This window comes from Sander lucioperca, chromosome 9, assembly GCF_008315115.2.
Source record: "Sander lucioperca isolate FBNREF2018 chromosome 9, SLUC_FBN_1.2, whole genome shotgun sequence".
Lineage (NCBI taxonomy): Eukaryota > Metazoa > Chordata > Actinopteri > Perciformes > Percidae > Sander > Sander lucioperca.
Window position 1 is genome coordinate 31,977,136 of NC_050181.1, and position 20,444 is coordinate 31,997,579.

A 20,444-nucleotide genomic window follows, 5' to 3' on the forward strand; every position below is an offset into this window, starting at 1 on the left:
TAATCTCGACATTATTCTCGAAATGGTATAGTTCAACTTTATTCTCGTCATGTTGACTTTATTCTCGAAATGAAAAATAAATTAAAAAAATATCTTCCTCTTTATTTTTTTTCCTTTATGTGGCCCTAATGCTCCGTCGTAGAAACCTTTGACCATTCTTGCTTGCAAAATAGCTCAAGCTCAGTCAGATTGGATGGAAAGCGTCTGTGAACAGCAATGTTCAAGTCTTGCCAGAGATTCTCATTTGGATTTAGGTCTGGGTCATTCTAACACATACAGTATATTCTTCACAATCATGCGTCGCTTTGTGTCAGTCTATCACATAAAATGTAAATGAAATACATTTACGTTTGTGGTTGTAACCTGACAAAATGTGGAAAAGTTCAAGGGGTAGGAATACTTTTGCAAGCCTCTGTATCCATTCAATGATCCTCAATCCTATATAATAGATGCAAAGAAAGGGAAAATATGGTCTGTAAGATGCCTCTATTTAAGATCCCCACTCTATATTCAATATTTTTGTTAAAAAGAACAGTTTGTTTTTCATTTAAATGTCTAACCCTAACCCTAACGCTTTGTTTCAGTTTATATACATGTGTTAAATAGACATATATCGTCTCATATTGACCCCTGAATTGAATAGAAATCGTACCGTGACAGACTTTAAGACTTCAGTAAATATTGAATCCTTGTCCAAAGAATCAATATAATATCGTACCGTGATGAGACTTGTGATTTACATCCCTATTAACTAGTAAGATTAAAAAGGCAGCCTTTCATTTAGTTGTTCTAGTTGACTAATGTGTAGGAACAGCAGTTACATAACCTTCCAACGGAGCCACGACTTTACAATGTGCTCCGGTCAACAACAAACAGCACTACACCCCCGGTGGCCGTCTCTTTGGTTTCAAACCAAACTGTCCACATGCAGCGGGGTCTCCACCGTTCCCCAGGAGACGCCTGCGGTCCGTCAGACATCGCCCACGTCGAACACCTGCATCAGCAGGTCCAGGTCGCCGGCGCTGGCGGCCTGGAACAGCTCGGGCCGGTCCAGCATGGAGACGGCGATACGCAGGGCAGCCCAGATGTTCGCCGACATCTGCTGATGGCTGCACCGCTGACTCTGCCGCTGCTGGTTCAGAGCTGTCAGGAAGTTACTGACCGCCTCCCTGCAGGACACAGAACACCTCCCGTTAGCACGCTGGGAGCTCACGCTACATTCGTACGGTTAACGTTAAAGTCTTTAAATCTTAGTAGTAGTAGTTAGGGGTGTAAGAAAAAAATCGATAGACTTGAGTATCGCGATATTTTAATTAGCAATACTATGATTTTCAAAAATGCAATATCGATTTTTTTAATTTTTTTTTTAGTTTACGTGCAAAAATATTGATATGAGACAGTGGTTCACGTTTATGTTGTGTTTAAACCCCCTACCGCTAGATGGCTATACTGAGACCACTAGTGCCCTCGCTTAGCAGTGCCTAGCAGTGCCTAACAGTGCCTAACAGTGCCTAACAGTGCCTAGAATTGCCTAGCAGTGCCTAGAAGTGCCTAGAAGTGCCTAGCAGTGCTAACTATGGCTGAACTTTGGCCTACTTTAGCATATAAACATTAGCTCACTAAGAACCTGTGAGCCACAATCCCAAACTGGCAGTTTGATTTTCTGTGTACTGAATTTTAGACCTAAAGTAAACTTTTTTTACTTTTATGAACATCATGTCTTTTTTTTAAAATATTAGTTTTTCTAAAATTATACTTAAAAAAAATCCCAATATATCGCCTTACGCACAGTATCGAAATATATTGAATCGTGATGTATCGTGATACGTATCGTATCGCCAGATTCTGGCCAATACACAGCCCTAGTAGTGACGTTAATGTGAACAGCTTCGGTTTGGTCCTTTATTCCCACCTTTTTGTCGCCTTATTACTGCCTTTTTGCCGCCTGGAATTCTCTGTTTTAACCCTGTTTGGTCCTGTATTCTCTGTGTTTTAACCCTGTTTGGTCCTGTATTCTCTGTTTTAACCCTGTTTGGTCCTGTATTCTCTGTGTTTTAACCCTGTTTGGTCCTGTATTCTCTGTGTTTTAACCCCGTTTGGTCCTGTATTCTCTGTGTTTTAACCCCGTTTGGTCCTGTATTCTCTGTGTTTTAACCCCGTTTGGTCCTGTATTCTCTGTGTTTTAACCCCGTTTGGTCCTGTATTCTCTGTGTTTTAACCCCGTTTGGTCCTGTATTCTCTGTTTTAACCCCGTTTACCTGTGAGCTCCCAGGTTGATGCAGCTGATTCCCAGGTTGTATCTGGACCGGATGAATCCGGGCTGCAGCTCCAGAGCTCTGCCGTACGCCTCCACCGCCTCCTCACTGCGGTCTCCGTTCGCCAACGTGGCGCCCAGACGGTTCCACAGCAGGTAGTCCTGAACAGGAACGCACGGACAGTTACAGCTGTCATCATGACGGCTCAGACTACTTTCAACATACTATACTATGACGTTTTTCAACATACTATACTATGACTTATTATGACTATTTTCGACATAGTATACTATGACTTTTTATGACATACTATACTATGACTTTTTTCGACATACTATACTATAACTTTTTTCGACATAGTATACTATGACTTTTTATGACATACTATACTATGACTTTTTTCGACATACTATACTATAACTTTTTTCGACATAGTATACTATGACTTTTTATGACATACTATACTATGACTTTTTTCGACATAGTATAATATGACTTTTTATGCCTTTTTTCGACATACTATACTATGACTTTTTATGACTTTTTTCGACATACTATACTATAACTTTTTTCGACATAGTATAATATGACTTTTTATGCCTTTTTTCGACATACTATACTATGACTTTTTTCGACATACTATACTATGACTTTTTATGACTTTTGTCGACATACTATATTATAACTTTTTTCTACATACTATACCATGACTTTTTCTGACTTTTGTCGACATACTATACTATGACTTTTCTCAACATACTATACTATGTCTTTTTATGACTTTTTTCGACATACTATACTATAACTTTTTTGACATACTATACTATGACTTTTTTCGACATAGTATACTGAATTTTTTCGACATACTATAACTTTTTTCAACATACTATACTATGACTTTTTCGACATACTATACTATGACTTTTTATAACTTTTTTCGACATACTATACTATGACTTTTTCTGACTTTTGTCGACATACTATACTATGACTTTTCGACATACTATACTATGACTTTTGTCGACATACTATACTATAACTTCTCAACATACTATACTATGTCTTTTTATGACTTTTTTCGACATACTATACTATGACTTTTTTCGACATACTATACTATGACTTTTTTCGACATAGTATACTGACTTTTTTCGACATACTATAACTTTTTTCAACATACTATACTATGACTTTTTCGACATACTATACTATGACTTTTTATGACTTTTTTCGACATACTATACTATGACTTTTTCTGACTTTTGTCGACATACTATACTATGACTTTTCGACATACTATACTATGACTTTTGTCGACATACTATACTATAACTTTTCTCAACATACTATACTATGTATTTTTATGACTTTTTTCGACATACTATACTATGACTTTTTTCGACATACTATACTATGACTTTTTTCGACATAGTATACTGACTTTTTTCGACATACTATAACTTTTTTCAACATAATATACTATGACTTTTTTCGACATACTATACTATAACTTTTTTGACATACTATACTATGACTTTTTTCGACATAGTATACTGACTTTTGTCGACATACTATAACTTTTTTCAACATACTATACTATGACTTTTTCGACATACTATACTATGACTTTTTATGACATACAATACTATGACTTTTTTCGACATACTATACTATGACTTTTTTGTCATATTATACTATGACTTTTTTCGACATACTATACTATGACTTTTTATGACATACTATACTATGACTTTTTATGACATACTATACTATGACTTTTTTCGACATACTATACTATAACTTTTTTCGACATACTATACTATAACTTTTTTGACATACTATACTCTGACTTTTTTCGACATACTATACTATGACTTTTTTCGACATATTATGACTTTTATAGACATACTATACTATGACTTTGTTGACATACTATACTATAACTTTTTTCGACATACTATACTATAACTTTTTTCGACATACTATACTATGACTTTTATGACTTTTTCGACATACTATACTATGACTTTTTTGACATACTATACTATGACTTTTCGACATATACTATGACTTTTTTTGACATCCTATACTATGACTTATGACTATTTTCGACATACTATACTATGACTTATGACTATTTTCGACATACTATACTATGGCTATGACTATTTTCGACATACTATACTATGACTTTTTTCGACATACTATACTATGACTTTTTTCGACATAGTATACTGACTTTTTCGACATACTATAACTTTTTCAACATAATATACTATGACTTTTTGGACATACTATACTATAACTTTTTTGACATACTATACTATGACTTTTTTCGACATAGTATACTGACTTTTTTCGACATACTATAACTTTTTCAACATACTATACTATGACTTTTTCGACATACTATACTATGACTTTTTATGACTTTTTTCGACATACTATACTATGACTTTTCGACATACTATACTATGACTTTTGTCGACATACTATACTATAACTTTCTCAACATACTATACTATGTCTTTTATGACTTTTTTCGACATACTATACTATAACTTTTTTGACATACTATACTATGACTTTTTTCGACATAGTATACTGACTTTTAGCGACATACTATAACTTTTTTCAACATAATATACTATGACTTTTTTCGACATACTATACTATAACTTTTTGACATACTATACTATGACTTTTTTCGACATAGTATACTGACTTTTTTCGACATACTATAACTTTTTTCAACATACTATACTATGACTTTTTCGACATACTATACTATGACTTTTTTCGACATACTATACTATGACTTTTTTCGACATAGTATACTGACTTTTTTCGACATACTATAACTTTTTCAACATACAATACTATGACTTTTTTCGACTTACTATACTATGACTTTGTTGTCATATTATACTAGACTTTTTTCGACATACTATACTATGACTTTTTATGACATACTATACTATGACTTTTTTCGACATACTATACTATGACTTTTTTCGACATACTATACTATGACTTTTTATGACATACTATACTATGACTTTTTTCGACATACTATACTATAACTTTTTTCGACATACTATACTATAACTTTTTTGACATACTATACTCTGACTTTTTCGACATACTATACTATGACTTTTTCGACATATTATGACTTTTATAGACATACTATACTATGACTTTGTTGACATACTATACTATAACTTTTTTCGACATACTATACTATGACTTTTTATGACTTTTTTCGACATACTATACTATGACTTTTTTTGACATACTATACTATGACTTTTTTCGACATATTATACTATGACTTTTTTTGACATCCTATACTATGACTTTTTTCGACATACTATACTATGACTTATGACTATTTTCGACATACTATACTATGACTTTTTTCGACATACTATACTATGACTTTTTTCGACATCCTATACTATGACTATTTTCGACATACTATACTATGACTTATGACTATTTTCGACATACTATACTATGACTTTTTTCGACATCCTATACTATGACTATTTTCGACATACTATACTATGACTTATGACTTTTTTCGACATACTATACTATGACTTTTTTCGACATAGTATACTGACTTTTTTCGACATACTATAACTTTTTTCAACATACAATACTATGACTTTTTTCGACTTACTATACTATGACTTTGTTGTCATATTATACTATGACTTTTTTCGACATACTATACTATGACTTTTTATGACATACTATACTATGACTTTTTTCGACATACTATACTATGACTTTTATAGACATACTATACTATGACTTTGTTGACATACTATACTATAACTTTTTTCGACATACTATACTATAACTTTTTTCGACATACTATACTATGACTTTTTTCGACATACTATACTATGACTTTTTTTGACATACTATACTATGACTTTTTTCGACATATTATACTATGACTTTTTTTGACATCCTATACTATGACTTTTTTCGACATACTATACTATGACTTATGACTATTTTCGACATACTATACTATGACTTTTTTCGACATACTATACTATGACTTTTTTCGACATCCTATACTATGACTATTTTCGACATACTATACTATGACTTATGACTATTTTCGACATACTATACTATGGCTTATGACTATTTTCGACATACTATACTATGACTTTTTTCGACATACTATACTATGACTTTTTTCGACATCCTATACTATGACTATTTTCGACATACTATACTATGACTTTTGTCGACATACTATACTATGACTTATGACTATTTTCGACATACTATACTGTGACTATTTTCGACATACTATACTATGACTTATGACTATTTTCGACATACTATACTGACTTTTTATGACTTTTTTTGATATACTATACTATGACTTTTTTCGACATACTATATGACTTTTTATGACTTTTTTCGACATACTATACTATGACTTTTTTCGACATACTATACTATGACTTTTTTTGACATACTATACTATGACTTATGACTATTTTCGACATACTATACTATGACTTTTTTCGACATACTATACTATGACTATTTTCGACATACTATACTATGACTTATGACTATTTTCGACATAGTATACTGACTTTTATCGACATACTATAACTTTTTTCAACATAATATACTATGACTTTTTTCGACATACTATACTATAACTTTTTCAACATACTATACTATGACTTTTTCGACATACTATACTATGACTTTTTTCGACATACTATACTATGACTTTTTTCGACATAGTATACTGACTTTTTTCGACATACTATAACTTTTTTCAACATACAATACTATGACTTTTTTCGACATACTATACTATGACTTTGTTGTCATATTATACTATGACTTTTTTCGACATACTATACTATGACTTTTTATGACATACTATACTATGACTTTTTTCGACATACTATACTATGACTTTTTTCGACATACTATACTATGACTTTTTATGACATACTATACTATGACTTTTTTCGACATACTATACTATAACTTTTTTCGACATACTATACTATAACTTTTTTGACATACTATACTATGACTATTTTCGACATACTATACTATGACTTATGACTATTTTCGACATACTATACTGACTTTTTATGACTTTTTTTGATATACTATACTATGACTTTTTTCGACATACTATATGACTTTTTATGACTTTTTTCGACATACTATACTATGACTTTTTTCGACATACTATACTATGACTTTTTTCGACATACTATACTATGACTTTTTTCGACATACTATACTATGACTATTTTCGACATACTATACTATGACTTATGACTATTTTCGACATAGTATACTGACTTTTATCGACATACTATAACTTTTTTCAACATAATATACTATGACTTTTTTCGACATACTATACTATAACTTTTTTGACATACTATACTATGACTTTGTTGTCATATTATACTATGACTTTTTTCGACATACTATACTATGACTTTTTATGACATACTATACTATGACTTTTTTCGACATACTATACTATGACTTTTTTCGACATACTATACTATGACTTTTTATGACATACTATACTATGACTTTTTTCGACATACTATACTATAACTTTTTTCGACATACTATACTATAACTTTTTTGACATACTATACTATGACTATTTTCGACATACTATACTATGACTTATGACTATTTTCGACATACTATACTGACTTTTTATGACTTTTTTTGATATACTATACTATGACTTTTTTCGACATACTATATGACTTTTTATGACTTTTTTCGACATACTATACTATGACTTTTTTCGACATACTATACTATGACTTTTTTCGACATACTATACTATGACTTTTTTCGACATACTATACTATGACTATTTTCGACATACTATACTATGACTTATGACTATTTTCGACATAGTATACTGACTTTTATCGACATACTATAACTTTTTTCAACATAATATACTATGACTTTTTTCGACATACTATACTATAACTTTTTTGACATACTATACTATGACTTTTTTCGACATAGTATACTGACTTTTTTCGACATACTATAACTTTTTTCAACATACTATACTATGACTTTTTCGACATACTATACTATGACTTTTTTCGACATACTATACTATGACTTTTTTCGACATAGTATACTGACTTTTTTCGACATACTATAACTTTTTTCAACATACAATACTATGACTTTTTTCGACATACTATACTATGACTTTGTTGTCATATTATACTATGACTTTTTTCGACATACTATACTATGACTTTTTATGACATACTATACTATGACTTTTTTCGACATACTATACTATGACTTTTTTCGACATACTATACTATGACTTTTATGACATACTATACTATGACTTTTTTCGACATACTATACTATAACTTTTTTCGACATACTATACTATAACTTTTTGACATACTATACTCTGACTTTTTTCGACATACTATACTATGACTTTTTTCGACATATTATGACTTTTATAGACATACTATACTATGACTTTGTTGACATACTATACTATAACTTTTTTCGACATACTATACTATAACTTTTTTCGACATACTATACTATGACTTTTTATGACTTTTATCAACATACTATACTATGACTTTTTTTGACATACTATACTATGACTTTTTTCGACATATTATACTATGACTTTTTTTGACATCCTATACTATGACTTTTTTCGACATACTATACTATGACATGACTATTTTCGACATACTATACTATGACTTTTTTCGACATACTATACTATGACTTTTTTCGACATCCTATACTATGACTATTTTCGACATACTATACTATGACTTATGACTATTTTCGACATACTATACTATGGCTTATGACTATTTTCGACATACTATACTATGACTTTTTTCGACATACTATACTATGACTTTTTTCGACATCCTATACTATGACTATTTTCGACATACTATACTATGACTTTTTTCGACATACTATACTATGACTTATGACTATTTTCGACATACTATACTGTGACTATTTTCGACATACTATATTATGACTTATGACTATTTTCGACATACTATACTGACTTTTTATGACTTTATTTGACATACTATACTATGACTTTTTTCGACATACTATATGACTTTTTATGACTTTTTTCGACATACTATACTATGACTTTTTTCGACATACTATACTATGACTTTTTTGACATACTATACTATGACTTATGACTATTTTCGACATACTATACTATGACTTTTTTCGACATACTATACTATGACTTATGACTATTTTCGACATAGTATACTGACTTTTATCGACATACTATAACTTTTTTCAACATAATATACTATGACTTTTTTCGACATACTATACTATAACTTTTTTGACATACTATACTATGACTTTTTTCGACATAGTATACTGACTTTTTTCGACATACTATAACTTTTTTCAACATACTATACTATGACTTTTTCGACATACTATACTATGACTTTTTCGACATACTATACTATGACTTTTTTCGACATAGTATACTGACTTTTTTCGACATACTATAACTTTTTTCAACATACAATACTGACTTTTTTCGACATACTATACTATGACTTTGTTGTCATATTATACTATGACTTTTTTCGACATACTATACTATGACTTTTTATGACATACTATACTATGACTTTTTTCGACATACTATACTATGACTTTTTTCGACATACTATACTATGACTTTTTATGACATACTATACTATGACTTTTTTCGACATACTATACTATAACTTTTTTCGACATACTATACTATAACTTTTTTGACATACTATACTCTGACTTTTTTCGACATACTATACTATGACTTTTTTCGACATATTATAATATGACTTTTATAGACATACTATACTATGACTTTGTTGACATACTATACTATGCCTTTTTATGACTTTTTTCGACATACTATACTATGACTTTTTGACTTTTTTCGACATACTATACTATGACTTTTTTTGACATACTATACTATGACTTTTTTCGACATACTATACTATGACTTATGACTATTTTCGACATACTATACTATGACTTTTTTCGACATACTATACTATGACTTTTTTCGACATCCTATACTATGACTATTTTCGAAATACTATACTATGACTTATGACTATTTTCGACATACTATACTATGGCTTATGACTATTTTCGACATACTATACTATGACTTTTTTCGACATACTATACTATGACTTTTTTCGACATCCTATACTATGACTATTTTCGACATACTATACTATGACTTTTTTCGACATACTATACTATGACTTATGACTATTTTCGACATACTATACTGTGACTATTTTCGACATACTATATTATGACTTATGACTATTTTCGACATACTATACTGACTTTTTATGACTTTATTTGACATACTATACTATGACTTTTTTCGACATACTATATGACTTTTTATGACTTTTTTCGACATACTATACTATGACTTTTTTCGACATACTATACTATGACTTTTTTTGACATACTATACTATGACTTATGACTATTTTCGACATACTATACTATGACTTTTTTCGACATACTATACTATGACTATTTTCGACATACTATACTATGACTTATGACTATTTTCGACATACTATACTATGACCTTTTTCGACATACTATACTATGACTTATGACTATTTTCGACATACTATACTATGACTTTTTTCGACATACTATACTATGACTTTTTTCGACATACTATACTATGACTTTTTTCGACATACTATACTATGACTTTTTCGACATACTATACTATGACTTTTTTCGACATATTATAATATGACTTTTATAGACATACTATACTATGACTTTGTTGACATACTATACTATGCCTTTTATGACTTTTTTCGACATACTATACTATGACTTTTTCGACATACTATACTATGACTTTTTTCGACATATTATAATATGACTTTTATAGACATACTATACTATGACTTTGTTGACATACTATACTATGCCTTTTTATGACTTTTTCGACATACTATACTATGACTTTATAGACATACTATACTATGACTTTTTTTCGACATAATATACTATGACTTTTTTCGACATACTATACTATGCCTTTTTTTCGACATAATATACTATGACTTTTCGACATACTATACTATGACTTTTATGACTTTTTCGACATACTATACTAGACTTTTTTTGACATACTATACTATGACTTATGACTATTTTCGACATACTATACTATGACTTTTTCGACATACTATACTATGACTATTTTCGACATACTATACTATGACTTATGACTATTTTCGACATACTATACTATGACCTTTTTCGACATACTATACTATGACTTTTTTCGACATACTATACTATGACTTTTTTCGACATACTATACTATGACTTTTTATGACTTTTTTCGACATACTATAATATGACTTTTTTCGACATACTATACTATGACTTTTTCGACATACTATACTATGACTTTTTTCGACATATTATAATATGACTTTTATAGACATACTATACTATGACTTTGTTGACATACTATACTATGCCTTTTTATGACTTTTTTTCGACATACTATACTATGACTTTTTTGACATACTATACTATGACTTTTATAGACATACTATACTATGACTTTTTTCGACATAATATACTATGACTTTTTTCGACATACTATACTATGCCTTTTTTTCGACATAATATACTATGACTTTTTTCGACATACTATACTATGACTTTTTATGACTTTTTTCGACATACTATACTATGACTTTTTTGACATAATATACTATAACTTTTTTCGACATACTATACTATGCCTTTTTTTCGACATAATATACTATGACTTTTTTCGACATACTATACTATGACTTTTTTCGACATACTATACTATGACTTTTTATGACTTTTTTCGACATACTATACTATGACTTTTTTCGACATACTATACTATGACTTATGACTATTTTCGACATACTATACTATGACTTTTTTCGACATACTATACTATGACTTTTTTCGACATCCTATACTATGACTATTTTCGAAATACTATACTATGACTTATGACTATTTTCGACATACTATACTATGGCTTATGACTATTTTCGACATACTATACTATGACTTTTTTCGACATACTATACTATGACTTTTTTCGACATCCTATACTATGACTATTTTCGACATACTATACTATGACTTTTTTCGACATACTATACTATGACTTATGACATTTTCGACATACTATACTGGACTATTTTCGACATACTATATTATGACTTATGACTATTTTCGACATACTATACTGACTTTTTATGACTTTATTTGACATACTATACTATGACTTTTTTCGACATACTATATGACTTTTTATGACTTTTTTCGACATACTATACTATGACTTTTTTCGACATACTATACTATGACTATTTTCGACATACATACTATGACTTATGACTATTTTCGACATACTATACTATGACCTTTTTCGACATACTATACTATGACTTATGACTATTTTCGACATACTATACTATGACTTTTTTCGACATACTATACATGACTTTTATGACTTTTTTCGACATACATATACTATGACTTTTTTCGACATACTATACTATGACTTTTTTCGACATACTATACTATGACTTTTTTCGACATACTATACTATGACTTTTTCGACATATTATAATATGACTTTATAGACATACTATACTATGACTTTGTTGACATACTATACTATGCCTTTTTATGACTTTTTTCGACATACTATACTATGACTTTTATAGACATACTATACTATGACTTTTTTTCGACATAATATACTATGACTTTTTTCGACATACTATACTATGCTTTTTTCGACATAATATACTATGACTTTTCGACATACTATACTATGACTTTTATGACTTTTTTCGACATACTATACTATGACTTTTTTGACATACTATACTATGACTTAGACATTTTCGACATACTATACTATGACTTTTTCGACATACTATACTATGACTATTTTCGACATACTATACTATGACTTATGACTATTTTCGACATACTATACTATGACCTTTTTCGACATACTATACTATGACTTTTTTCGACATACTATACTATGACTTTTTTCGACATACTATACTATGACTTTTTATGACTTTTTTCGACATACTATAATATGACTTTTTGCGACATACTATACTATGACTTTTCGACATACTATACTATGACTTTTTTCGACATATTATAATATGACTTTTATAGACATACTATACTATGACTTTGTTGACATACTATACTATGCCTTTTATGACTTTTTCGACATACTATACTATGACTTTTTTTGACATTACTATACTATGACTTTTATAGACTACTATACTATGACTTTTTTTCGACATAATATACTAGACTTTTTTCGACATACTATACTATGCCTTTTTTCGACATAATATACTATGACTTTTTCGACATACTATACTATGACTTTTATGACTTTTTTCGACATACTATACTATGACTTTTTTGACATAATATACTATAACTTTTTCGACATACTATACTATGCCTTTTTTCGACATAATATACTATGACTTTTTTCGACATACTATACTATGACTTTTTCGACATACTATACTATGACTTTTTATGACTTTTTCGACATACTATACTCTGACTTTTTTCGACATACTATACTATGACTTATGGACTATTTTCGACATACTATACTATGACTTTTTTCGACATACTATACTATGACTTTTTTCGACATCCTATACTATGACTATTTCGAAATACTATACTATGACTTATGACTATTTTCGACATACTATACTATGGCTTATGACTATTTCGACATACTATACTATGACTTTTTCGACATACTATACTATGACTTTTTCGACATCCTATACTATGACTATTTTTCGACATACTATACTATGACTTTTTTCGACATACTATACTATGACTTATGACTATTTTCGACATACTATACTGTGACTATTTTCGACATACTATATATGACTTTGACTATTTTCGACATACTATACTGACTTTTTATGACTTATTTGACATACTATACTATGACTTTTTCGACATACTATATGACTTTTTATGACTTTTTTTCGACATACTATACTATGACTTTTTTCGACATACTATACTATGACTTTTTTTGACATACTATACTATGACTTATGACTATTTTCGACATACTATACTATGACTTTTTTCGACATACTATACTATGACTATTTTCGACATACTATACTATGACTTATGACTATTTTCGACATACTATACTATGACCTTTTCGACATACTATACTATGACTTATGACTATTTCGACATACTATACTATGACTTTTTGCGACATACTATACTATGACTATTTTCGACATACTATACTATGACTTATGACTATTTTCGACATACTATACTATGACCTTTTTCGACATACTATACTATGACTTATGACTATTTCGACATACTATACTATGACTTTTTTCGACATACTATACTATGACTTTTTATGACTTTTTTCGACATACTATACTATGACTTTTTTCGACATACTATACTATGACTTTTTCGACATACTATACTATGACTTTTCGACATACTATACTATGACTTTTTTCGACATATTATAATATGACTTTTATAGACATACTATACTATGACTTTGTTGACATACTATACTATGCCTTTTATGACTTTTTTCGACATACTATACTATGACTTTCGACATACTATACTATGACTTTTTTCGACATATTATAATATGACTTTATAGACATACTATACTTGACTTTGTTGACATACTATACTATGCCTTTTTATGACTTTTTCGACATACTATACTATGACTTTTATAGACATACTATACTATGACTTTTTTCGACATAATATACTATGACTTTTTCGACATACTATACTATGCCTTTTTTTCGACATAATATACTATGACTTTTCGACCATACTCTTACTCTGACTTTTCGGACTTTTTTCGGGGACTACCATACTGTGACTTTTTTGTGACGTCAAAAAACGTCATAGTATGTATGGCGAAAAAGTCATACCAAGTCATAGTATAGTATGTCGAAAAGTCATAGGTTATCTAGGTCGAAACAGGCATAGTGATCGTATGTCGAAAAAGTCCTAGGTATATTATGTCGAAAAAAAGTCATAGGATAGTATGTCTATAAAAGTCATAGGTATAGTATGTCGAAAAAAGTCATAAACAGGCATAGTCTAGTATGTCAACAAAGTCATAGCATAGAAAATATGTCTATAAAAGTCATATATTTAATGTCGTAAAAAAGTCATAGTATAGGATGTCGAAAATCCTAGTATAGTATGTCGAAAAAGTCATGACAGGCATAGTATCGTATGTCAATCAAAGTCAGTAGTATAGTATGTCTATAAAAGTCATATTATATATGTCGAAAAAAGTATAGTATAGTATGTCGAAAAAGTCATAGTATAGTATGTCGAAAAAAGTCATAGTATAGTATGTCGAACAAAAGTCATAGTATAGTATGTCGAAAACAATCATAAAAAGTCATAGTAAGTATGTCGAAAAAGTCATAGTATAGTATGTCGAAAATAGTCATAGATATAGTAGTATGTCGAGGTCATAGTATAGTATGTCGAAATGTCAAAAGTCATAGTATAGTATGTCGAAAATAGTCATCAGTATAGTATGTCGAAAAAAGTCATAGTATAGTATGTCGAAAATAGTCATAAGTCATAGTATAGTATGTCGAAAAGGTAATAGTATAGTATGTCGAAAATTAGTCATAAGTCCCATAGTATAGTATGTCGAAAATAGTCATAGTATAGTATGTCGAAAAAAGTCATAGTATAGTATGTCGAAATAGTCATTAAGTCATAGTATAGTATGTCAAAAAAAGTCATAGTATAGTATGTCCGAAAAAGTCATAGTATAGTATGTCGAAAAAAAAGTCTAAAAAGTCATATAGTATGTCGAAAAAGTCATAGTATAGTATGTCAAATAAAGTCATAAAAAGTCAGTTAGTATGTCGAAAATAGTCATAAGTCATAATATAGTATGTCGAAAATAGTCACAGTATAGTATGTGAAAATAGTCATAAGTCATAGTAGTATGTCGAGTCATAGTATAGTATGTCGAAATAGTCATAGTATAGATGTCGAAAAAGTCATAGATAGTATGTCGAAAGTCATAGTATAGTATGTCGAAAATAGTCATAAGCCATAGTATAGTATGTCGAAAATAGTCATAGTCATAGTATAGTATTCGAAAATAGTCATAGTATAGGATGTCGAAAAAAGTCAAGTATAGTATGTCGAAAAAAGTCATAGTATAGTATGTCGAAAATAGTCATAAGTCATGAGTATAGTATGTCGGGAAAAAAGTCATAGTATAGGATGTCGAGTCATAAAAGTCATAGTATAGTATGTCAAAAAAAGTCATAGTATAGTATGTCGAAAAAGTCATAGTAGTATATGTCGAAAAAGGCATAGTATATATGTCGAAAAAAGTTATAGTATATTATGTCAAAAAAGTCATAGTATAGTATGTCGAAAAAGTCATAAAAGTCATAGTATAGTATGTCGAAAAAAGTCATAGTATCTTATGTCGAAAAAAAGCATAGTCATAGTAGATGTCGAAAATCCTAGTATAGTATGTCGAGTCATAGTAAGTTGTCTATAAAGCATAGTATAGTATGTCACAAAAAGTCATAGTGATAGTATGTCGAAAAAGTCATAAAAAGGCATAGTATAGTATGTCAACAAAAGTACATAGTATATGATGTCATAAAAGTCATATTCATAATATGTCGAAAAAGTCATAGTATAGTATGTCGAAAAGTCTATAGTATATATGTCGAAAAAGTCATATTATAGGTATGTCGACAAAGTCATAGTCATAGTATAGTATGTCGAAATCTCTAGTATAGTATGTCGAAAAAGTCTAGTATAGTTGTCGAAAGGTCATAGTATCAGTATGTCGAAAATAGTCATAAGTCATAGTATAGTATGTCGAACATAGTCATAGTATAGATGTCGAAAAAGTCATAGTATAGTATGTCGAAAATGTCATAAGTCATGTATGTCTGTCAAAAAAAGTCATAGTATAGTATGTCGAAAAAAGTCATAAACATCGTAGTATAGATGTACGAAAAGTCATAGTATATTATGTCGAAAAAAAGCATAGTAATGTATTCGAAAAAGTCATAGTATATTATGTCGAAAAAAGTCCTAGTATAGTATGCTAAAAAAGTCATAGTATAGTATGTCGAAAAAAGCATAAAAGCCATATATATGTCAACAAAGTCATAGTATAGTATGTCTATACAGTCATATTATAATATGTCGAACAAGTCATAGTTAGTATGTCGAAAAGTCTATAGTATGTCGAAAAAAGTCATAGTAAGTCTGTCGAAAAAAGTCATAGTATAGTATGTCGAAAAAGTCATAAAAGTCATGTATAGTATGTCGAAAAAAGTCTAGTAATGTATGTCGAAAATAGTCATAAGTCATAGTATATTGTTCGAAAAAAGTCATAGTATAGTATGTCGAAAATAGTCATAAGTCAGTTAGTATGTCGAAAAAATCATAGTAATAGTATGTCGAAAAAATCATAGTATAGTATGTCGAAAAAAGTCATAAAAAGTCATATAGTATGGCTAAAAAAGTCATAGTATAGTATGTCAAATAAAGTCATAAAAAGTCAGTATAGTATGTCGAAAATAGTCATAAGTCATAATATAGTAATGTCAAAATAGTCACAGTATAGATTCGAAAATATCAAAGTCATAGTATAGTATAGTCGAAAAAGTCATAGTATAGTTGTCGAAATATCAATAGTAATGTATGTCGAAAAAAGTCATAGTATATATGCGAAAAATCATAGTATAGTATGTCGAAATAGTCCATAAGCCATAGTATAGTATGTCCGAAATAGTCAGAAGTCTAGTATATATTTCGAAAATAGTCATAGTATAGGATGTCGAAAAAAGTCATAGTATAGTATGTCGAAAAAAAGTCATAGTATAGTATGTCGAAATAGTCATAAGTCCTAGTATAGTATGTCGAAAAAAGTCAGTAGTAGTCTGTCGAAAAAAGTCTATAAAAGTCATAGTATAGTATGTCGAGAAAAAGTCATGTATGTATGTCGAAAAAAGTCTAGTATCTATGGTCGAAAAAAAGGCATAGTAGAGTATGTCGACAAAAGTTATAGTCTATTATGTCAAAAAGTCATAGTATAGTCATGTCGAAAAGAAAGCATAAAAGTCATGTATAGTATGTCGAAAACAGTCATAGATAGATTATGGCGAACAAAGCATAGTATAGTATGTCGAAAAAAGTCATAGTACTTTCTGTCGAAAAAAGTCATAGTAGAGTATGTCGCTAAAAGTCCTAGTAATAGTATGTCAAAAGTCATAGTATAGTATGTCGAAAAAGCATACACGGCATAGTAATCGTATGTCAACACAAGTCTAGTCATCGTATGTCTATAAATCATTTATAATATGTCGACAAAAGTCATAGTATAGTCTGTCGAAAAGTCATCGTATAGTATGTCGGAAAAAGTCATATTATAGTCTGTCGAAACAAGTCAGATAAAGTCATAGTATAGTATGTCGAAAAGTCATAGTATAGTATGTCGAAAACAGTCATAGTATTCGGATGTCGAAAAAGGTCATAGTCTAGTAATGTCGAAATAGTCATAAGTCATAGTATGTCGTCGAAAAGAGTGCATCGTATAGTAGGTCGAAAAAAGTCTAGTATAGTATGTCGAAACTAGTCATAAGTCCTCAGTATAGTATGTCAAACAAAGTCATCGTATAGGATGTCGAAAAAGTCTAGAAAAGTCATAGTAGAGTATGTCGAAAAGTCATAGTATATTATGTCGAAAAAAACTGGCATAGTAGATAGTAGTCGAAAAAAGTCATAGTATATTATGTCGACAAAAAAGTCATAGTATAGTATGTCTATAAAGTCAGATTATACAGTATGTCGAAAAAAGTCATAAACAGAGCATAGTATAGTATGTCAACAAGTCTAGTAAATAGTTCGTCTATAAAAGTCATATTAATATGTCGAAAAAAGTCATAGTATAGTATGTCGAAAGTCCTAGTCTAGTATGTCGAAAAAAGTCATAAAAAGCCTAGTCTAGTATGTCAACAAAGTCATAGTATCGTATGATCTATAAAGTCATCTTATCATATGTCGCAAAAAGTCTGAGTATAGTATGTCGAAAAAGCAGAGTATAGTATGTCGAAAAAAGTCATAGTCTAGTATGTCGACAAAAGTCAATACAAAAAGAAGTCATAGCCGTATAGTATGTCGAAACAAGTCATAGTATAGTATAGCGAAATAGTCATAAGTCATAGTATAGTATGTCGAAACAAGGTCTAGTATAGTATGTTCGAAAATAGGCATAGTCATAGTATAGTATGTCGAAAATAGTCATAGTATAGTATGTCGCACAGTCATAGTATCGATGTCGTAAATAGTCATAAGTCATAGTATAGTATGTCAAAAAGTCATAGTATAGTATGTCGCAAAAAGTCAGTAGTTAGTATGTCGACAAGTCATAAAACGTCTCTCAGTATGTCGAACAAAGTCTAGTAAGGAGGATCCAATAAAGTCATAACAAGTCAGTATAGTATGGATTCGAAAATTAGTCATAAGCATATATATTATGTCGAATAGTCACAGTATAGTACTGTCGAATAATAGTCATACGTCATAGTATAGTCAATGTCGAAAAAGTCTAGTATAGTATGTCGAAAATAGTCATCAGTATAGGAGTGTCGAAAAAATTCATAGTATCTTATGTCGAAAAAAGTCATAGTATAGTATGTCGAAAATAGCATAAGCCATAGTATAGTATGTCGAAAATAGTCATAAAGTCAGTATAGTATTTCGAAAATAGTCATAGTATAGGATGTCGAAAAATCATAGTATAGTATGTCGAAAAAAGTCATAGTATGTAGGTCGAAATATGTCATAAGTCAAGTATAGTATGTCGAAAAAAGTCATAGTATAGTATGTCAAAAAAGTCATAGTATAGTATGTCGAAAAAAGCAAAAGTCATAGTATAGTATGTCG

At 29.7% G+C, this 20,444-nt stretch overlaps 1 protein-coding gene across 1 annotated transcript; it reads right to left on the reverse strand.

Annotated features, from left to right (window-relative positions):
- Positions 1-505: 505 nt before the first annotated feature.
- Positions 506-20,083, reverse strand: LOC118495863 (PEX5-related protein-like). The gene is made up of 3 exons (XM_036005178.1): positions 20,079-20,083; positions 2,259-2,444; positions 506-1,169 (listed from the first exon to the last, which is right to left on the reverse strand). Exons 1-3 carry the CDS (start codon positions 20,081-20,083, stop codon positions 971-973), a joined length of 390 nt encoding a protein of 129 aa, XP_035861071.1. The 3' UTR covers positions 506-970.
- Between the last annotated feature and the right edge of the window lie 361 nt (positions 20,084-20,444).